This window comes from Euprymna scolopes, chromosome 8, assembly GCF_053919585.1.
Source record: "Euprymna scolopes isolate OS-2025 chromosome 8, ASM5391958v1, whole genome shotgun sequence".
NCBI lineage: Eukaryota > Metazoa > Mollusca > Cephalopoda > Sepiida > Sepiolidae > Euprymna > Euprymna scolopes.
The window spans coordinates 145741543-145755929 of NC_136489.1; the positions used below are offsets into that span (position 1 = coordinate 145741543).

At 32.4% G+C, this 14387-nt stretch overlaps 1 protein-coding gene across 3 annotated transcripts in view; it reads left to right on the forward strand.

The window, feature by feature from the left end:
• The window catches only part of LOC145283812 (uncharacterized), a 225560-nt gene that overhangs the window by 190244 nt on the left and 20929 nt on the right, over window positions 1-14387 (forward strand). For 2 of the 3 annotated variants that reach the window (XM_080132899.1, XM_080132900.1), the window contains exon 4: window positions 2080-2142. The exons of the other annotated variant lie outside the window; for it this stretch is intronic. In XM_080132899.1, coding sequence (XP_079989025.1) covers window positions 2080-2142 — 63 coding nt within the window. The remainder of the gene's footprint in view (window positions 1-2079; window positions 2143-14387) is intronic. 3 annotated transcript variants of the gene reach the window in all.

The window sequence follows — 14387 nt, forward strand, 5'->3', positions numbered from 1 at the left end:
GTGAAAATATGGTCAATTGGATTACTTAAGGGACGGCTCATCAAGAACTTGTTTACGTTGGACTTGAAGACAACCAAATTGTAGTCAGCTGGAAAGCAGAAAAACGGGAAACAGTTCCACAGGCGTGCAGTTCTAAGAAAGAAACTTTGTTCATGGAATATACGTTTAGGTTTATGCACAGATAAATAGTGGGGGATATTATTAATAGTGGTTTCAACTAGACGAGTGTTTTTAGTGAAAGTTTAGCTAGGAAAGACCATAGAGGGAGCTCAGACGAGCACTTGCCATGAAAATAATAATAAAGCAGACATAAGCTCGTAAAGTCTCTTCTGTGGGAAAGAGGTTGCACAGAAGAAGTCTATTTTGAACTCTGTCAAGGCAGGATATAAAGTATTTCTAGCAGCTACTGCCCAGATGTGGCAACATTATTCCATTCTTTAGCGCACCTGGTTTTTTATAGGTAGAGAATTGCATCAGCAGTGAGATATCTATTGGAGCAGTAGAGAATCCCACAATTTGTTCCAGCGACCTTGGCAACGGATTTGATGTACGTGTTTCTTTTCAGATCAGGAGGAAAGGTCAGACCCAGAAGCTTGTCAAACGTGGAGCCTCTTCAAGACAATGGCCATTCATTTCAATTGATGCTAGATGGGGATCAGAGCGTTGATGATGTAAAGATAAAAGCTGGGTTTTAGATGCATTAAAATTAACCAGCCACCTCTTTTCCCATAGCAACACGTGCTCAGGATCAGAGGTGAGAGAATCAGAGAGAACGATAATTTAGGTCTCTGATGTGTTGCCATATATGGCAGTATCATCAGCATAAATGTCTAAAAATGATCTTAGGAGACGATTTGGGAGATCATTGATGTAGATCAGGAAGAGAGTTAGGCCCAAGATGGACCCCTGAGGGACTCCAGTATTAATACTGATTTCTGCCCATCAACCACTACTCTTATGAACCTATGAGAGAGAAATGATTTAATAATTGAGAAGGCATTTCCACCTATACCTAGGATTGCTGTTACAAGGAAACACTTTTGTTAATGACCGTAACAGATTCATCATTAATTTTTTAAAAATTGAACACTGGTCCACCTTTCACAGATTTCGATATTAAACTATACACGTGTTATTACTTCTAGCATGGAAATAAACTTATTAAGAAAACACATCAACAATTTATTTATACGAGTAAAGATAAGTATTTATACTTATTAGGAAATGGAACAATTACTGTTGAGAAAGATAATTCGTTTTCTTTAAACCAGAATTATTTCATTTGCTATACAAACTCCAAAACGTCTTCTCATTTCATAATTTAGCATGGAAATTTTATTCGCATGAAGTTCATTGTTTTTAGTTCTATGATGTAAAACAAGTAAAATAAGTCAGTGAAATCGACAAAAATGTAAAATTAAAATAAATTCAGCTTAAAAAAATTAATATGTCTAATTTTAAAACTATATATAAGTTCTTTTTTTAATCTCATTCATACACAAAAGTTATCGTCTTTATGAATTCGTTTGGCTGATTTTTTTCCTAAAAACAAACCCTACGTTATAATAAGATTGCAAGGAAAATAATCACTGGTGCCATGTCACCAGCAAATTGTTTCCCTTTGTTGTCAGCAAAAGTGTTAGAAAGCAACATAGAATTCAGTGATATCGGACGTCTTGTACTTAGCGTTCGGTTGAATGAAGAATAGATATCTCTATCGTGGCTTGACAAGAGTAAAAACTAAGCTCAATAATGTTGTGTATAATGGTACGCTTATGGTTTTCATATGTTAACTACTGTAAATAAATCTGTGTTTGTACTTACCATTCATTTCATCTGCCATTCGTTCTTATAATAGTTATGTTTGAGACTTCTACTAAATACAGACATGTGAGGTAAAATCATATCTTATACCAACAAAATAAATAATTGCAGTTCACTCTTTCCAGTAAGTAACATTCGCGCTAAACATGATTGCCTTCCCGTATTATAGATCAAGGTGACCTGAAAAACGTATGAATCATTATACTATATTGTCTATTATCAATATGATTTTCTTTACTTTTCGCACACTACAAGGGTGCTGAGGAGACGGTATCCGTATCAGCCCTTGGATCCAACAAAGCCAGAGCCAAGAAAAGGGTAGGTTCATTCAAAGATCAACTGCTTGTGTATTCGCATCCGTAGTTTGACAACACATGGCACATAAACAAATAATAGATACTAAATCTCCATCCAAGAATCTCCGTAATTTTCCTTGTTCTATTCCATTTTCATTTTGCTTTCTTTATACCTTGTATGTTTTTTACAATAATAACGCTCTTTTAGTAACTAGACTCACAGTTTGGTTTTACAACTTCAATTAAACTTTGATGGCCTTTCGTGGTCGAAGAATCACAAGTTCTGAATTTTTACGCTTAATAATAATAATAATAATAATAATAATAATAATAATAATAATAATAATAATAATAATCGGAAATTTTTGATCCAGAGAATTATTTTTAATACAAAAATAAATTAAATATTCGCAGAATAAGAAGATGACTAATGACTAAATGTTCAATTGCTTATTATTTAAAGTAAAATGATTTTAAACAGTACTCTAAAACGTTTCTAAAGGTTTGTCTAATTAAAATTATTGGTTCGGATAGAATATGTAATCGATAAAATTGATTGAAATTCCTTTTCATGTAAATAACCCAAATTATAGATTTCCATTATTCACTAACCAGACGCAGATATTGAATTTTCATATGTAATGCTATGCTGATGCTATGCTATGCTGATAAGTTTTTATAGATTCTATCATATGAGAAAATTATGTAAATTTTTATTAAAACAAAACAAAAATATGTTGTTGTTGTTGTTGTTGTTATAATAATAATAATAATAATAATAATAATAATAATAATAATAATAATAATAATAATAATATAAAATTATTTGATATTATGAAACATGGGATTTAATTTTTTAATAAGAGCATGCTATCTAGAAAAATTAAAATCTATAAATTTATGAGTCGTATAATGAAGGGCGGATAATCTATATTACTTATAATTATTATTAAATGCCGTACCCGGCCACGCGTTGCTGTGGCTCAGTTTGTGCAAATGGAAATCCCCCCAAAAATACAAAATTCATTGTTTTTTATTAAGAAAGAATTAGTGTGACAACTGTTTTTTCCTTATAGAAAAATATTCGTATGTTAATTAATAAATAAAATAGTTGTATATTTATTTATTTATTTATTTATTTGCGGACTGTTATCCTCGTCTCATATAATAAGCGGAGTGAGCGAGCGAGAGAGTGTTTGAGAGAGATAAGGAGAGTTAGGAAGAGTATATACAGAAAGGGAGAGAGGCAGGAAAATAAAAACTGTTGTAGATAAAGTTGACGCCGTAAAATGAGTTTTTCGGCATAAGAAGAAATGTAAAGAAGCGAGTGCGAGATAGAAGAGAGAGAGAGAGGGAAAAAAATTTTTAAAAACTGTTATGGGTAGTGTTGACGCTGTGAAATGTTTGTTTTGTTTTTTTTTTGCCATGTAAAGAAATGTAAAAAGCGACAGAGAGAGAGGAAGAGAGAGAGAGAGAGAGCGAGGAAATAAAAACTTGTAGATAACGTTGACGCCGTGAAATGTTTGGGGTTTTTTCGGCATAAAAAGAAATGTAAAAAGCGAGCAAGAGAGATCAAAAGAGAGAGAGATCAAAAGAGAGAGAGCGAGCGAGCGCGAGGGAGAGAGGGGAAATAAAATTGTTGTATTGACGCCGTAAAATGTATGTTTTTTTTCGACGTAAACAGAAATGTACAAAGCGAACGAGCGATCGAGGAAATAGAAACCGTTTTAGATAACGTTGACGCTATAAAATTTTCGGGGTTTTTTCGGCATAAAAAGAAATGTACAACACGAATGAGCGAGAGGAAATAAATATTTGTTGTTTTTTCTTCGGCATCGCCGTGAAATGTTTTTTCTCCGGCATAAGAAATGTAAAAAGCGAGCGAGAAAGTGTGAGCGAGATAGAAAGAGTTGAAAAGAATATAGAGAGAGATAGGGAGGGAGGAAGAGAGAGAGAGAAAATACAAACTGGTGTAGATATTGTTGACGCCGTAAAATGTAAGAAAATGAACGCAGCAATTCAGACAGAGGGCAAAAGTAGGTATCATTGTGACGCCATATGTGAACATTAGTATTCGTTTAGCATGCAAACGATATTGACTAGAGGCGGTAGGAGGACTTGATATTTAGAGGGAAAAATAGAAACTACTTCCTCTAAAGATGGTTGTGATTATGATGATGTTGCTCCTAAGATGAAATGTAAAATTTTGTTTAACGACTAAATATGTCTAAACTGTCGTTCTAAAGTTACGTAAGTCTAGACACAATAAATTTGCATGTGACATCTGTTGTTGTAAACCTACAGTACTTTGGTCCAGATGGGAATTTCTGCAATCAAAATATTATATATGAGGATATTCTTCTTATGTAGGATCAATGGATAATCAGTCACCGTATCAACAAACTTTGATAAAATGTCAAATATATGACTACCTTTTAGCACTTGATTGACGCAAAATGATTTTTTAATAAAAACTGTTCTTATAAAAACAGTTTTTATATGAAAAAAATCATTTTAACTTGTGATAGTTCTGCTCCTCAATTTATTTATTATTTCTTTAGTCTAAGTTGAAATAATTTCGTCGTCTAAACTGGAGAGAGCTTATCAAAAATAGTTCTCAATATTTTGTAAAAATGTTTTTGTATTTTAAATAACATCTTGTTATAAATTTTTGTGATGGTTCAATAATTGTTAAATTAACAGTGAATGTTTATTATGCGATTTGAACTTTTTCTTTCAAAGTCAAATAACTCGTATTTCATAAAAATGCTGCAGTTATTAAAATGGAAACATGGTGATTTGAAATTACCTGACCGATACACTAAACGTTGCAGAATATCTTTTTATGTAATTTTACGTTATGCAATTGTGCCAGAAATACACAAGATAATAGTTGTTGCAATATGTATCCAGAAACTAACAATAGAAGTAGAAATTTGACGCCATTGTAACTCTTTAACTTATGAAAATAATTAAACTAAGTGAATTTTCGATTCTGGTGTGAATTCGTCATGTTTATGGCATTCGTAACAGACGGAAACAACTATACAAATATCATTACGCAATTATATAATTACTCCAGTCTTGGTTGGATTAAGAAGTTTATCTGGCAACGTTCCACACGAAAACATATTTCTCATTTTTTGTAACTCCATTATACAAATTTACTTTATTTTTTGAGGATCTTATATTAAAAATATTTTTGTATGCCAAAAATGGAGGTATTTGAGTAATTTGTGTGTTCATATGATAAGTCACTTCCTAATTATTTTTATTTTATTCATAACTTGTTCAAAATATCACGGATGGCATCTTCAATCTTTGTATTTGTAATAAACGTATCAATTACCTTTGGTTATCGAATATAACCGATTATCCAAAAAAGTTACAGTGTATATCTAGAGGATGCTCTTACTTAAGGACTATCGGATCAAATTGAAAAAATTAAATCGATTGAAATTATTTTTATGTAAATGTTTCTATGAGAACGGATTATGGTATAAGCATGATGTTTTCAGGATTTCTTTTCTGAGAAACAAAAGTTAAGATAATAAAATAGTAACCCGAATTGGATTTTTAAATGCCAGATAAATCATTAATGACCGATCGCTTCAGATATTCACCAAATACATTGATTACAATTAATTAGGATAAAAATATATATTAGCCATATTTTCGTATTCTCCGTTGCTAATATTTATTGCTAATATTTATTGCGAATATTTATTGCTAATATTTATTGCTACGGTCATTTCATACTTTGCTGTGTAAATAAGTATTGAAACTGAAATCCTCAGTTTATCTTAAAATTGGTGCACGAATTTTACTACAATTTTCTATCGAGTAGCTAAACAATTTTATCAAGATATATATATATATATATATATATATATATATATATATAAAATAATGAAATAAAAAATGCAGTGCTTACCTGATATAAGCAATGGTAAACTTCAATCTAATATAAATACCAGTATTTATATATAGATATTTTAATCCAACCAAATAAAAAGGTCAATACACAATAGAGTTTATTAAAAGAGAACAAAATTAAAATTGTAAGTTGAAATTTACAATCAAATTTATTGTTCGACTAAATACTCCAAGAACAATTTACAAAGTCCTTATTCCGCGGACTTTCCAAGAATCATATTCTTGTTATTCTTCTCATCAGAAGACAGAAGAATAGTATTCTTTGAAATTCCACGGAACAATAAATTTGATTATAAATTTAAACTTACACTTTTAATTTATTTTCTCTTCCCATTTTTCAGTTGTTCACCTTGATGGTGCATTTATTTTGTTTATATTTTTTGTTCCATACTTTCCCATGTTTTTATTATCGCATCATCCATGAGTCGTTTTCTGCCTTATTATATAATGTCGGTCAGCATTATGCAATCGTTGCAGGTCACTGTGCATGAAAATTAAATTTTCTGGATCGTTTATTCATGTACTTTAATATCTTCTTTTGTGCCGTTTATAAAGTTTTCATATTATTATTATTATTATTATTATTATTATTATTATTATTATTATTATTATTATTATTATTATTATTATTATGAAGTTTTACTAATTATTATATATATACAATGCATAATATATATAATGCAATATTTTAGTAAATTTATATATATATTGATTGTAACACGAAAAAACATCATAAGAAAAAGATATGAGAAACTTTCAAGATTTCAATCCTGGTGCGGGTTCAGATCGAAAAATGATACTTCTTTCGGTTTATGTATATTTATAAACAATACTTTTTCTTGTTTGAAGAAAGAAAAGAGCTGTTCTTGCTGCCTTGCTTAACCGGCATGCTACATCATCAAAGGTCGGCTGACAAAAATGCTTCAGCAATTAACTACATTTTCATTTATTTTAGATGCTACGAATATTTTATTTGGCAATAATTTCTATTCGTTTTCATCTCACAGCAAATTTTGGGCTAGAAAAATACTTACTATCAAAGATGGTTTACGACGTTCTGGAAATTTTGCGCGGGAAATTTAGAAATCCATAGAATTTTAAATTTTTCAATGTTTTCATTGAACAAAATGTTACAAATTTTTATATACAAATATTATTTCAAATAAATATTTTTAGAGCGTATCGCTTTCCTATATGTACTCTCTATTCTTTTTTCTAATATGGATAGAATAATTATTGGCAAAAATTAAAAAGAGACTGCAGTTCGACACCACCTACAGCCAACACAATCTTTGTCACAATTGACAAGGACCACTACAAAGAATTCACAATTGAATACCCGGCACTTCTGGATCCTTGGCAATTCTGAATTTCAGACATAGCATCTACAAAGAATAGGACATAACCACTAAATTCGACAGGAAGCCCGCCTGTAGAGACATATTCATACATAGATCGGGTTTCTTCTTAAGGCAAAAATAGTCCAGAAAGACAGCCACATTCGTAATAAATCCGGAAAAGAGGTTGACAAAACCACTCTCAGCATGAAATTCCAATACGTATTGGAAATTAATCGATATCTCACAACGATCATCGAATACTTCGGGAAACCACGAATACTGACGCTCTTTCGGACACTTGCTTCCTGAAGTTGTTGTACTTCAACAACAAGATCACCACGGTTATCTACAAAGTTATACTTAAACAGAGTCTCGATATTTAGTTAATACACACTGGGCAATCACTGTGATAACAATTAACAACATGCAACACCAATTACAACAATACACCCTCCACCCTAGTAAACTGCCTTAATAACACTACTAGCATATGCCACCGTATATTATATTACATATCGTATACAGTGCACTACATACAACAAATTTTACATCAACAGAATCGTGAGCCCCTACATATTAGAATCAAGGAAGATATACAAACACGCACGTCTTACTTTCATAAACACATCCACACATGCAAGAACGCCAACAAATCAAATAAGATATTCTGACCACGCAAAGAAATCTCTGCACTCTTGAGATACACGAATCCATGTTGATAGCAAAATTGCACTCTAAAATTAATCACCGACTCGAATTGTTCCTTTATACAGCGAAAGAAGAACAAGAAAATAAAAATTAATAATTCAAACCCTTAAATAAATACTTAGATCCCAATAAATGTGTACTTTATTAAAATAGTTAAGTTGAACAGGAAAAAACTTGTCTCCGCAAAGTTGTCTCCCTTTGACTAGATAAAATAAACCAATTGATTTAGTAAAGCTGAGAAGTAAATTTGAAATTTAAAAAAATCCTTAATAAATATATGTAACAAATCTTTTTTAAATTAGCTTGATTTGAAATCTATTTGAATTTTTTTCTGAATAGCTTTTGCTAACAACGGCTTTCATATGCACATTTCAATTTAAGTTAAACACATATCTGACGAAGGGAAACATTCTTGAAATATCACATATTAATAATAAGGTGCACAATTCATTCCACCGTTATATGTCTTGATTTGTGTCGGTCCTTTACACTTCTGCATTGTATTGTCCTCTATAACTTAACTTTATATAGACACAAAACAATGCTTCAAGCAAATTACTTTAAGCTCGTATATATATACATATATATGCATTTTTATTCGTATACAGTGTGAGCAGAAAATCCGTGAACCAACTTATAAACTATTTATTAATAAAAAATGAATACAATTCATTTAAATGATATTACAATGACAGCTGACAAGACTGAAAATAAATGACAACAAATAATTTGCAATGTTAACTTGCATAACTTTCTCGATTCTCTGACACAAGTTTTCGACTGATGCACGTAAGTCAACCTGGGGAATTCTTGCCCATTCCCGCTGTAGTGGTTGCTTCAGAGCATCGATACCAGGGTGAGCAACGGAAAAGGCCTTTGCTTCTAACAACGGCTACACACAAAAGTCCATGGTATTCGAATCAGGCAATGAGGGATGCCACATTTCCTTACTCCAGAATCTTGGAAGTTGATGTAAGTACCATTCCTGAAATGTTCTTTACGTGTGATGGCGCACCATCTTGTTGAAAGGTAAAAGACTGATCTTTGAAGTGTTTTTTCATCTCTCCAAGAACTGGAACCAAAATTTCGTTGATTTAGCAGTCTGAATTGATTTTAACTTCCTGTTCCACGAAAATCAGGGGAGACTTCCAAGTTTTGGAGATGGCGGTCTACACCATGACAGAATACGGTTTTTTGATGGTAGTAAACTATTCTTACAGAATCTTTAATGTCTGCTGAAGACTTTGCATGAATTTTATCGCTCTGTTTATTGAATTGAGCTTCAGTCGTAAACAGTTCTTCGTCTGAAAAAAATTACCTTTTGCACTGTCGTGCCTACTTTCAGTTCTCTAAGAAGAATCGGTGCTCTTTCAAGTCTCTTCTGCTTTTTCTCATCTTGTAGGGAGAGGACCGAAGATCATTTTTTAAGATGGTTCTCATTAAACCGTAGCTCACATTCAGGTATTTAGCCATTTGTCTGATGGATCTCTTTGGGCTTCTCCTCACCTTCTCTCGGACAGCCTTAACCATTTTCTTTATTCGAGCAGTGCACTCCTAGGACGATCTTCAGATGTACTAAGTTCCTTAAATCTATTTACAACATGGTACACGGTCGATTTTTAAACTTTTAAGACCTTAATAATCTCAGAGTTGACTTCCCCATGCGACGGACCTGACTGATGGCTTCGCTGGATCATTTTAGACATTATAATTAATGTTTTTTGTAAATATACTAACAGAAAAACGAAAAGATAAAAACTTTAGCCAAATGTTTGACATATTCAAAGATATTTTAAATGATAAATATGTTTAATCATCATTTTTTTAAGTCCGTGGACTTTATGCTCACTCTCTATACTAAGAAGTAATTCAGTTTTTTTCTATACGTGCTTCACCTTCAAAATCTAACACACTTTGTTATGTTTTTATTTTTTAAATTTAATTGCAATTGTTTTTTTATAACAAATAGACCCTAACACATATTTTATCTATATTTTTATAAATTAAATTTACTGATTCGCATATATTAAATCTTGCTTGCTAGATGGATATTTATAAAGTTTTATACAAAAAAGGGACCATGTATATTTCTTAGATAATTTTGCTAATTTTTATTAAATACATTACATTTTTGTGTCCTGTATTTATAACATGATATTTCATTAGATTTATACAAAAGCCAATAAACAAAAATCAAGGAACAGGTTTCAGCTTCACATTTCTATGCACAATTTTCATCATCCTGGATAATGTAGGAGGTTCCTAGAACCATCATTATTTAAGTTTTAATATATTTTCTAATTTCAAGCGAGAAAAAAATGCCAAACTAGTATGTCAAATAGATTTTCTAAATCCACGATATATTTTATCACTATACATGTAAAACTAATTCGTCATATATCCATGAAGTATCTCAGATCAGATTTCGAAACAAATCTATCGAATATTTATTATACATAATATCCCCTCCCCCGCATAGCAATTCGTTTTCACATGGTCTGTTAATTAATGTTGTTTCATTTTATCATATTTCAATTAGTAAACATTATGATAATTCATATTTTTAGCACGAGAGACATTTGATAATAGCCCTGATATCGTACATGAAAATACAAAACGCTATCGCTAGATTTCGTTAGGGGTTGGTAATTTCTAAACTATAAATATCAAACATGGCTTGCAGATCGGATCCGGTCAGTTTCCACTCCATCTACTTACATTCAAGTTTATAAAAATCTCATTTCTATTTTAATGTTCTCTCCATTATATATGTGCAAAAGTTATAAATAGGCTTATGACAACAGCATATTCTTTTTCCTTGTTTTGATTCTCAGGTATATATCCATTAATATCTTATATGTTTTTTATGTAGAGTGATGTGGTTCTCGGTTGATTAATTGTGTCTGTGTCGGATATATACTCGAGAGTCAAAACAATGAAAAGAATATGCTGTTATCATAGCCCTAATTATAAAATAGCTTATTTTTTTAAATATTAATCGATAAACACAGATTATTCAACGGAAAGGCAATCATCTAGAAGAAGCTCTGGGGATCATTTTCGAATTATGAGAATTGCATTCAATGTGGAATGAATTTCACCAGTTTGTTGTTTACATATTGTACTAACACTTATTTCTTTTCTTTATTGTTGAATTGTTATCGTGCATATTTGTTCATGTGAGTTCCATTATTTAACCGATGAGATATATTTTATGAATAAATCTTAACAGGAAAAAAAAAAACAGAATAAATATCAGATCTCGAATTCTAAACACATCAAACCACAGGAATAATTGCAATTTTATCGATGCAAACTGTATTAAACACATGGAAATTTAAAACAAATTTTTAAATAATATAATAATTTCTATTGTGACTATAAACTCTAAACTATATATATATGTGTGTGTGTGTGTGTGTGTGTGTGTGTGTGTGTGTGTGTGTGTGTGTGTGTGTGTGTGTGTGTGTGTGTGTGTGTGGTATAAAGTATATGGTAACTAGCAAGCACTAAAGTTACATCTTCTAGATGTTTGAATTGTATTATTTAGGGTAATATTGAAATCAGTTTGTTACATTGACAAAAATTAGACAAAACTAAGACAGCATTCGTTGACTAATACAAAAACGACTTTAGGAAGAGACAAAGGGGGCACTTCCTCGGCAATCTTTACACCATTTTTATATTAATCATATTTTAACAGTGGAATGAGATGAAACCGCCATTTATTGGGGAAAGAGTAACAACGTCTCTTCTTTGAGAACGGGACTTTAAAGAACGTTGGAGTTTTCCGCTGAATTACAGGGTGAAACGATAAAATTGTCGCCATAGAAAATACGACATGATTCCATTTCCGTTTGATGAAAACCGGTTTTCTATTTTTTGTGGCATACCATCTACTAGTTGGCCAGTTGTGTACAAATCCAAAAAGTGATAGGAACCTTCTATCATATCTGAAAGGGACACAATGTTCAACGCGCGAAATCGAAGATGCGTCGCTGTAAAACTCATGCTCTCTACCGATCCAAGTTATGCCAACAGGACCATTGCCAACACCCTCAAAATGAAAATCCGGACAGTTCAACGCTTGAGGGTGCAGCTCAACGAAGTTTCCGGCTACGGTTATAGTCTTTGGTATGGTTTCGAGTAAGGGCCACACATGCCATCTCATATCTTCGAAGTCGACTTGAAACTCGACGCCAAAGTGTACCTGGATGTGCTGAAGACTGTGGTGATCCCCTGGTGCAATCAGGTGGTTGCTGGCAGACCCTGGATGTGGCAACAGGACTCGACGCCGCCCCACAAGTTCAAAGAAACACAGGCTTGGCTTCAGAAAAAGTGCTACGACTCCGTACCCTTCTCTCGCTGTCCCTCCCCACCTCTTCCGCCGACCTGAATCCGCTGGACTACTTCGTTTGGTCATACGTCGAGAACATCCCCAACATGACCTCCCACAACACGAAAACCAAAATGATCGCCGCCATCCGCCGAGTATTCGCTGAGCCCGCTGATGCTTGTGGGAAAGTAATGCTCCCAGTTCCGAACCCGTATCGAGGCGGTGATTGAGGCTACAGGCGTCTACATTGAAAGTATGTCAGCGCTATTACATAATCAAGTTACCTGAATTGATTCTTTCAATAAAAAATTTTTAATGAAGCTGTAGCTTTTCTTTAAAATAAAGCCGTTTTCTTTATCGTCCACCCTGTACTAAGACTACATTCCGAGGTAAAAGTATGGCGGAGAACAACAAGACAACAAAATTACCTTCTATACATCAACGATAGTAAAAAGCTAAAGAATAGAACATTTTTATGTCATGGATCGACTGCAAGGAAGAATATGGCGCAATCACAAAAGTAGATAATTTATTGCATGAAGATGAAGACTGGACTTAATAGCTGGTGACAACATCTGACAGATTAAAGAGAGGCATTTTTCAGAGAGATTAACTGTTTGTTGCCAAAACTATGATGCGACTCACTAACATACTCTGATGATTAGTGAAAACTAATAGACAAAAAACGGATCGCATTAACGGTCACAACTAGGCTCTTTAATCATGATATAGAAAAGAAATAAAAAGTAAAAAGTAGAAACATCGGAACACAGATTTTTCCAATCGAGAGGTGAACATGATAACTATAAATAGCTGAGCATTCTTGAAAGCGGATTCAAATCATCAGAGGTGAAAGAGATGATTTTAAAAAGAGCACGTGAGAATAAGAAAGTTCATTGAAACCAAATTAGATAGTAGAAACCGAAAAAAAAGAAATGATTTGAAGTTGGTATTATTATTCATGCCCGCACACTCAAAATAGCCTAGAATGTTCTTGTATACAATTTCTACTGGAAATAAAAGGGCTAAACTTTATGGAGATTATCACTCTGAAAAGCAAAGTACACACGAATGTGCGTCCTTGGCGGATTTGTGTAATGGCATCATTTACTGCCATGAGTTTCAAACATTTCTTCACGACTTTTCCACTGCATAATTTTCTTGCATGTCCTCGTTTGCATTGAACGGAACAAAACTAAAACTGCATTTATTTGTTAGCAAAACAGATGTTTCCATATATACATGGCGTGTATAAAGTTTCCTTCAAAGAATTGTTGCAAAAGCTATTGATAAGAAATCGTAATCAGACTTGTTCTGTTGTAATCAGTGTTTTTTAAACTTTTTAATTGCATTTTTGTGTTTTTGGCATCCCCTTGGTTGAAGGGGGGTCATCTTGAATGAACTCCTTAAGAAATCGATGGCACAGTGTGTAACATGGTTTATTGAGAGAAAATCCGATGCACAGACCAAACGAAACTACAGAACAAACGGTTTAAATTAATTTGAGGCACCACAGAATTAGCAAACTACTATAAAGAACACATTTTGTTTTAACACCCATTTTTTTTTTACTTTTGACGTCTGGCTCTACCGTTTATGTCAAATTAAAGATTTTTATAGCTAATAATGCAATATTTAAAGAAATATTTTATACAATCCAATTAATAATTTTTTAAACATATTGAACTTTAATTTAATCTCATGATACCTGTCACGTGATCTAATCAAATAATGAAAAATTCGACAGTAGAATGTTTGCTTTACATTATGATTAAATAAAACGTGTTATAAATAAAAGTATAACTAAACGTTTTGTAAATACAACTGTGTATTTTTAAATTATTAGTAAAACCTTTTGATTTTTTAGATGAACTATTTTTAATGAAGGATCTGCGATTGCAAAGTTACAAATGTACGTATACGCTGTATTGTTTTGTTTGTAATTTA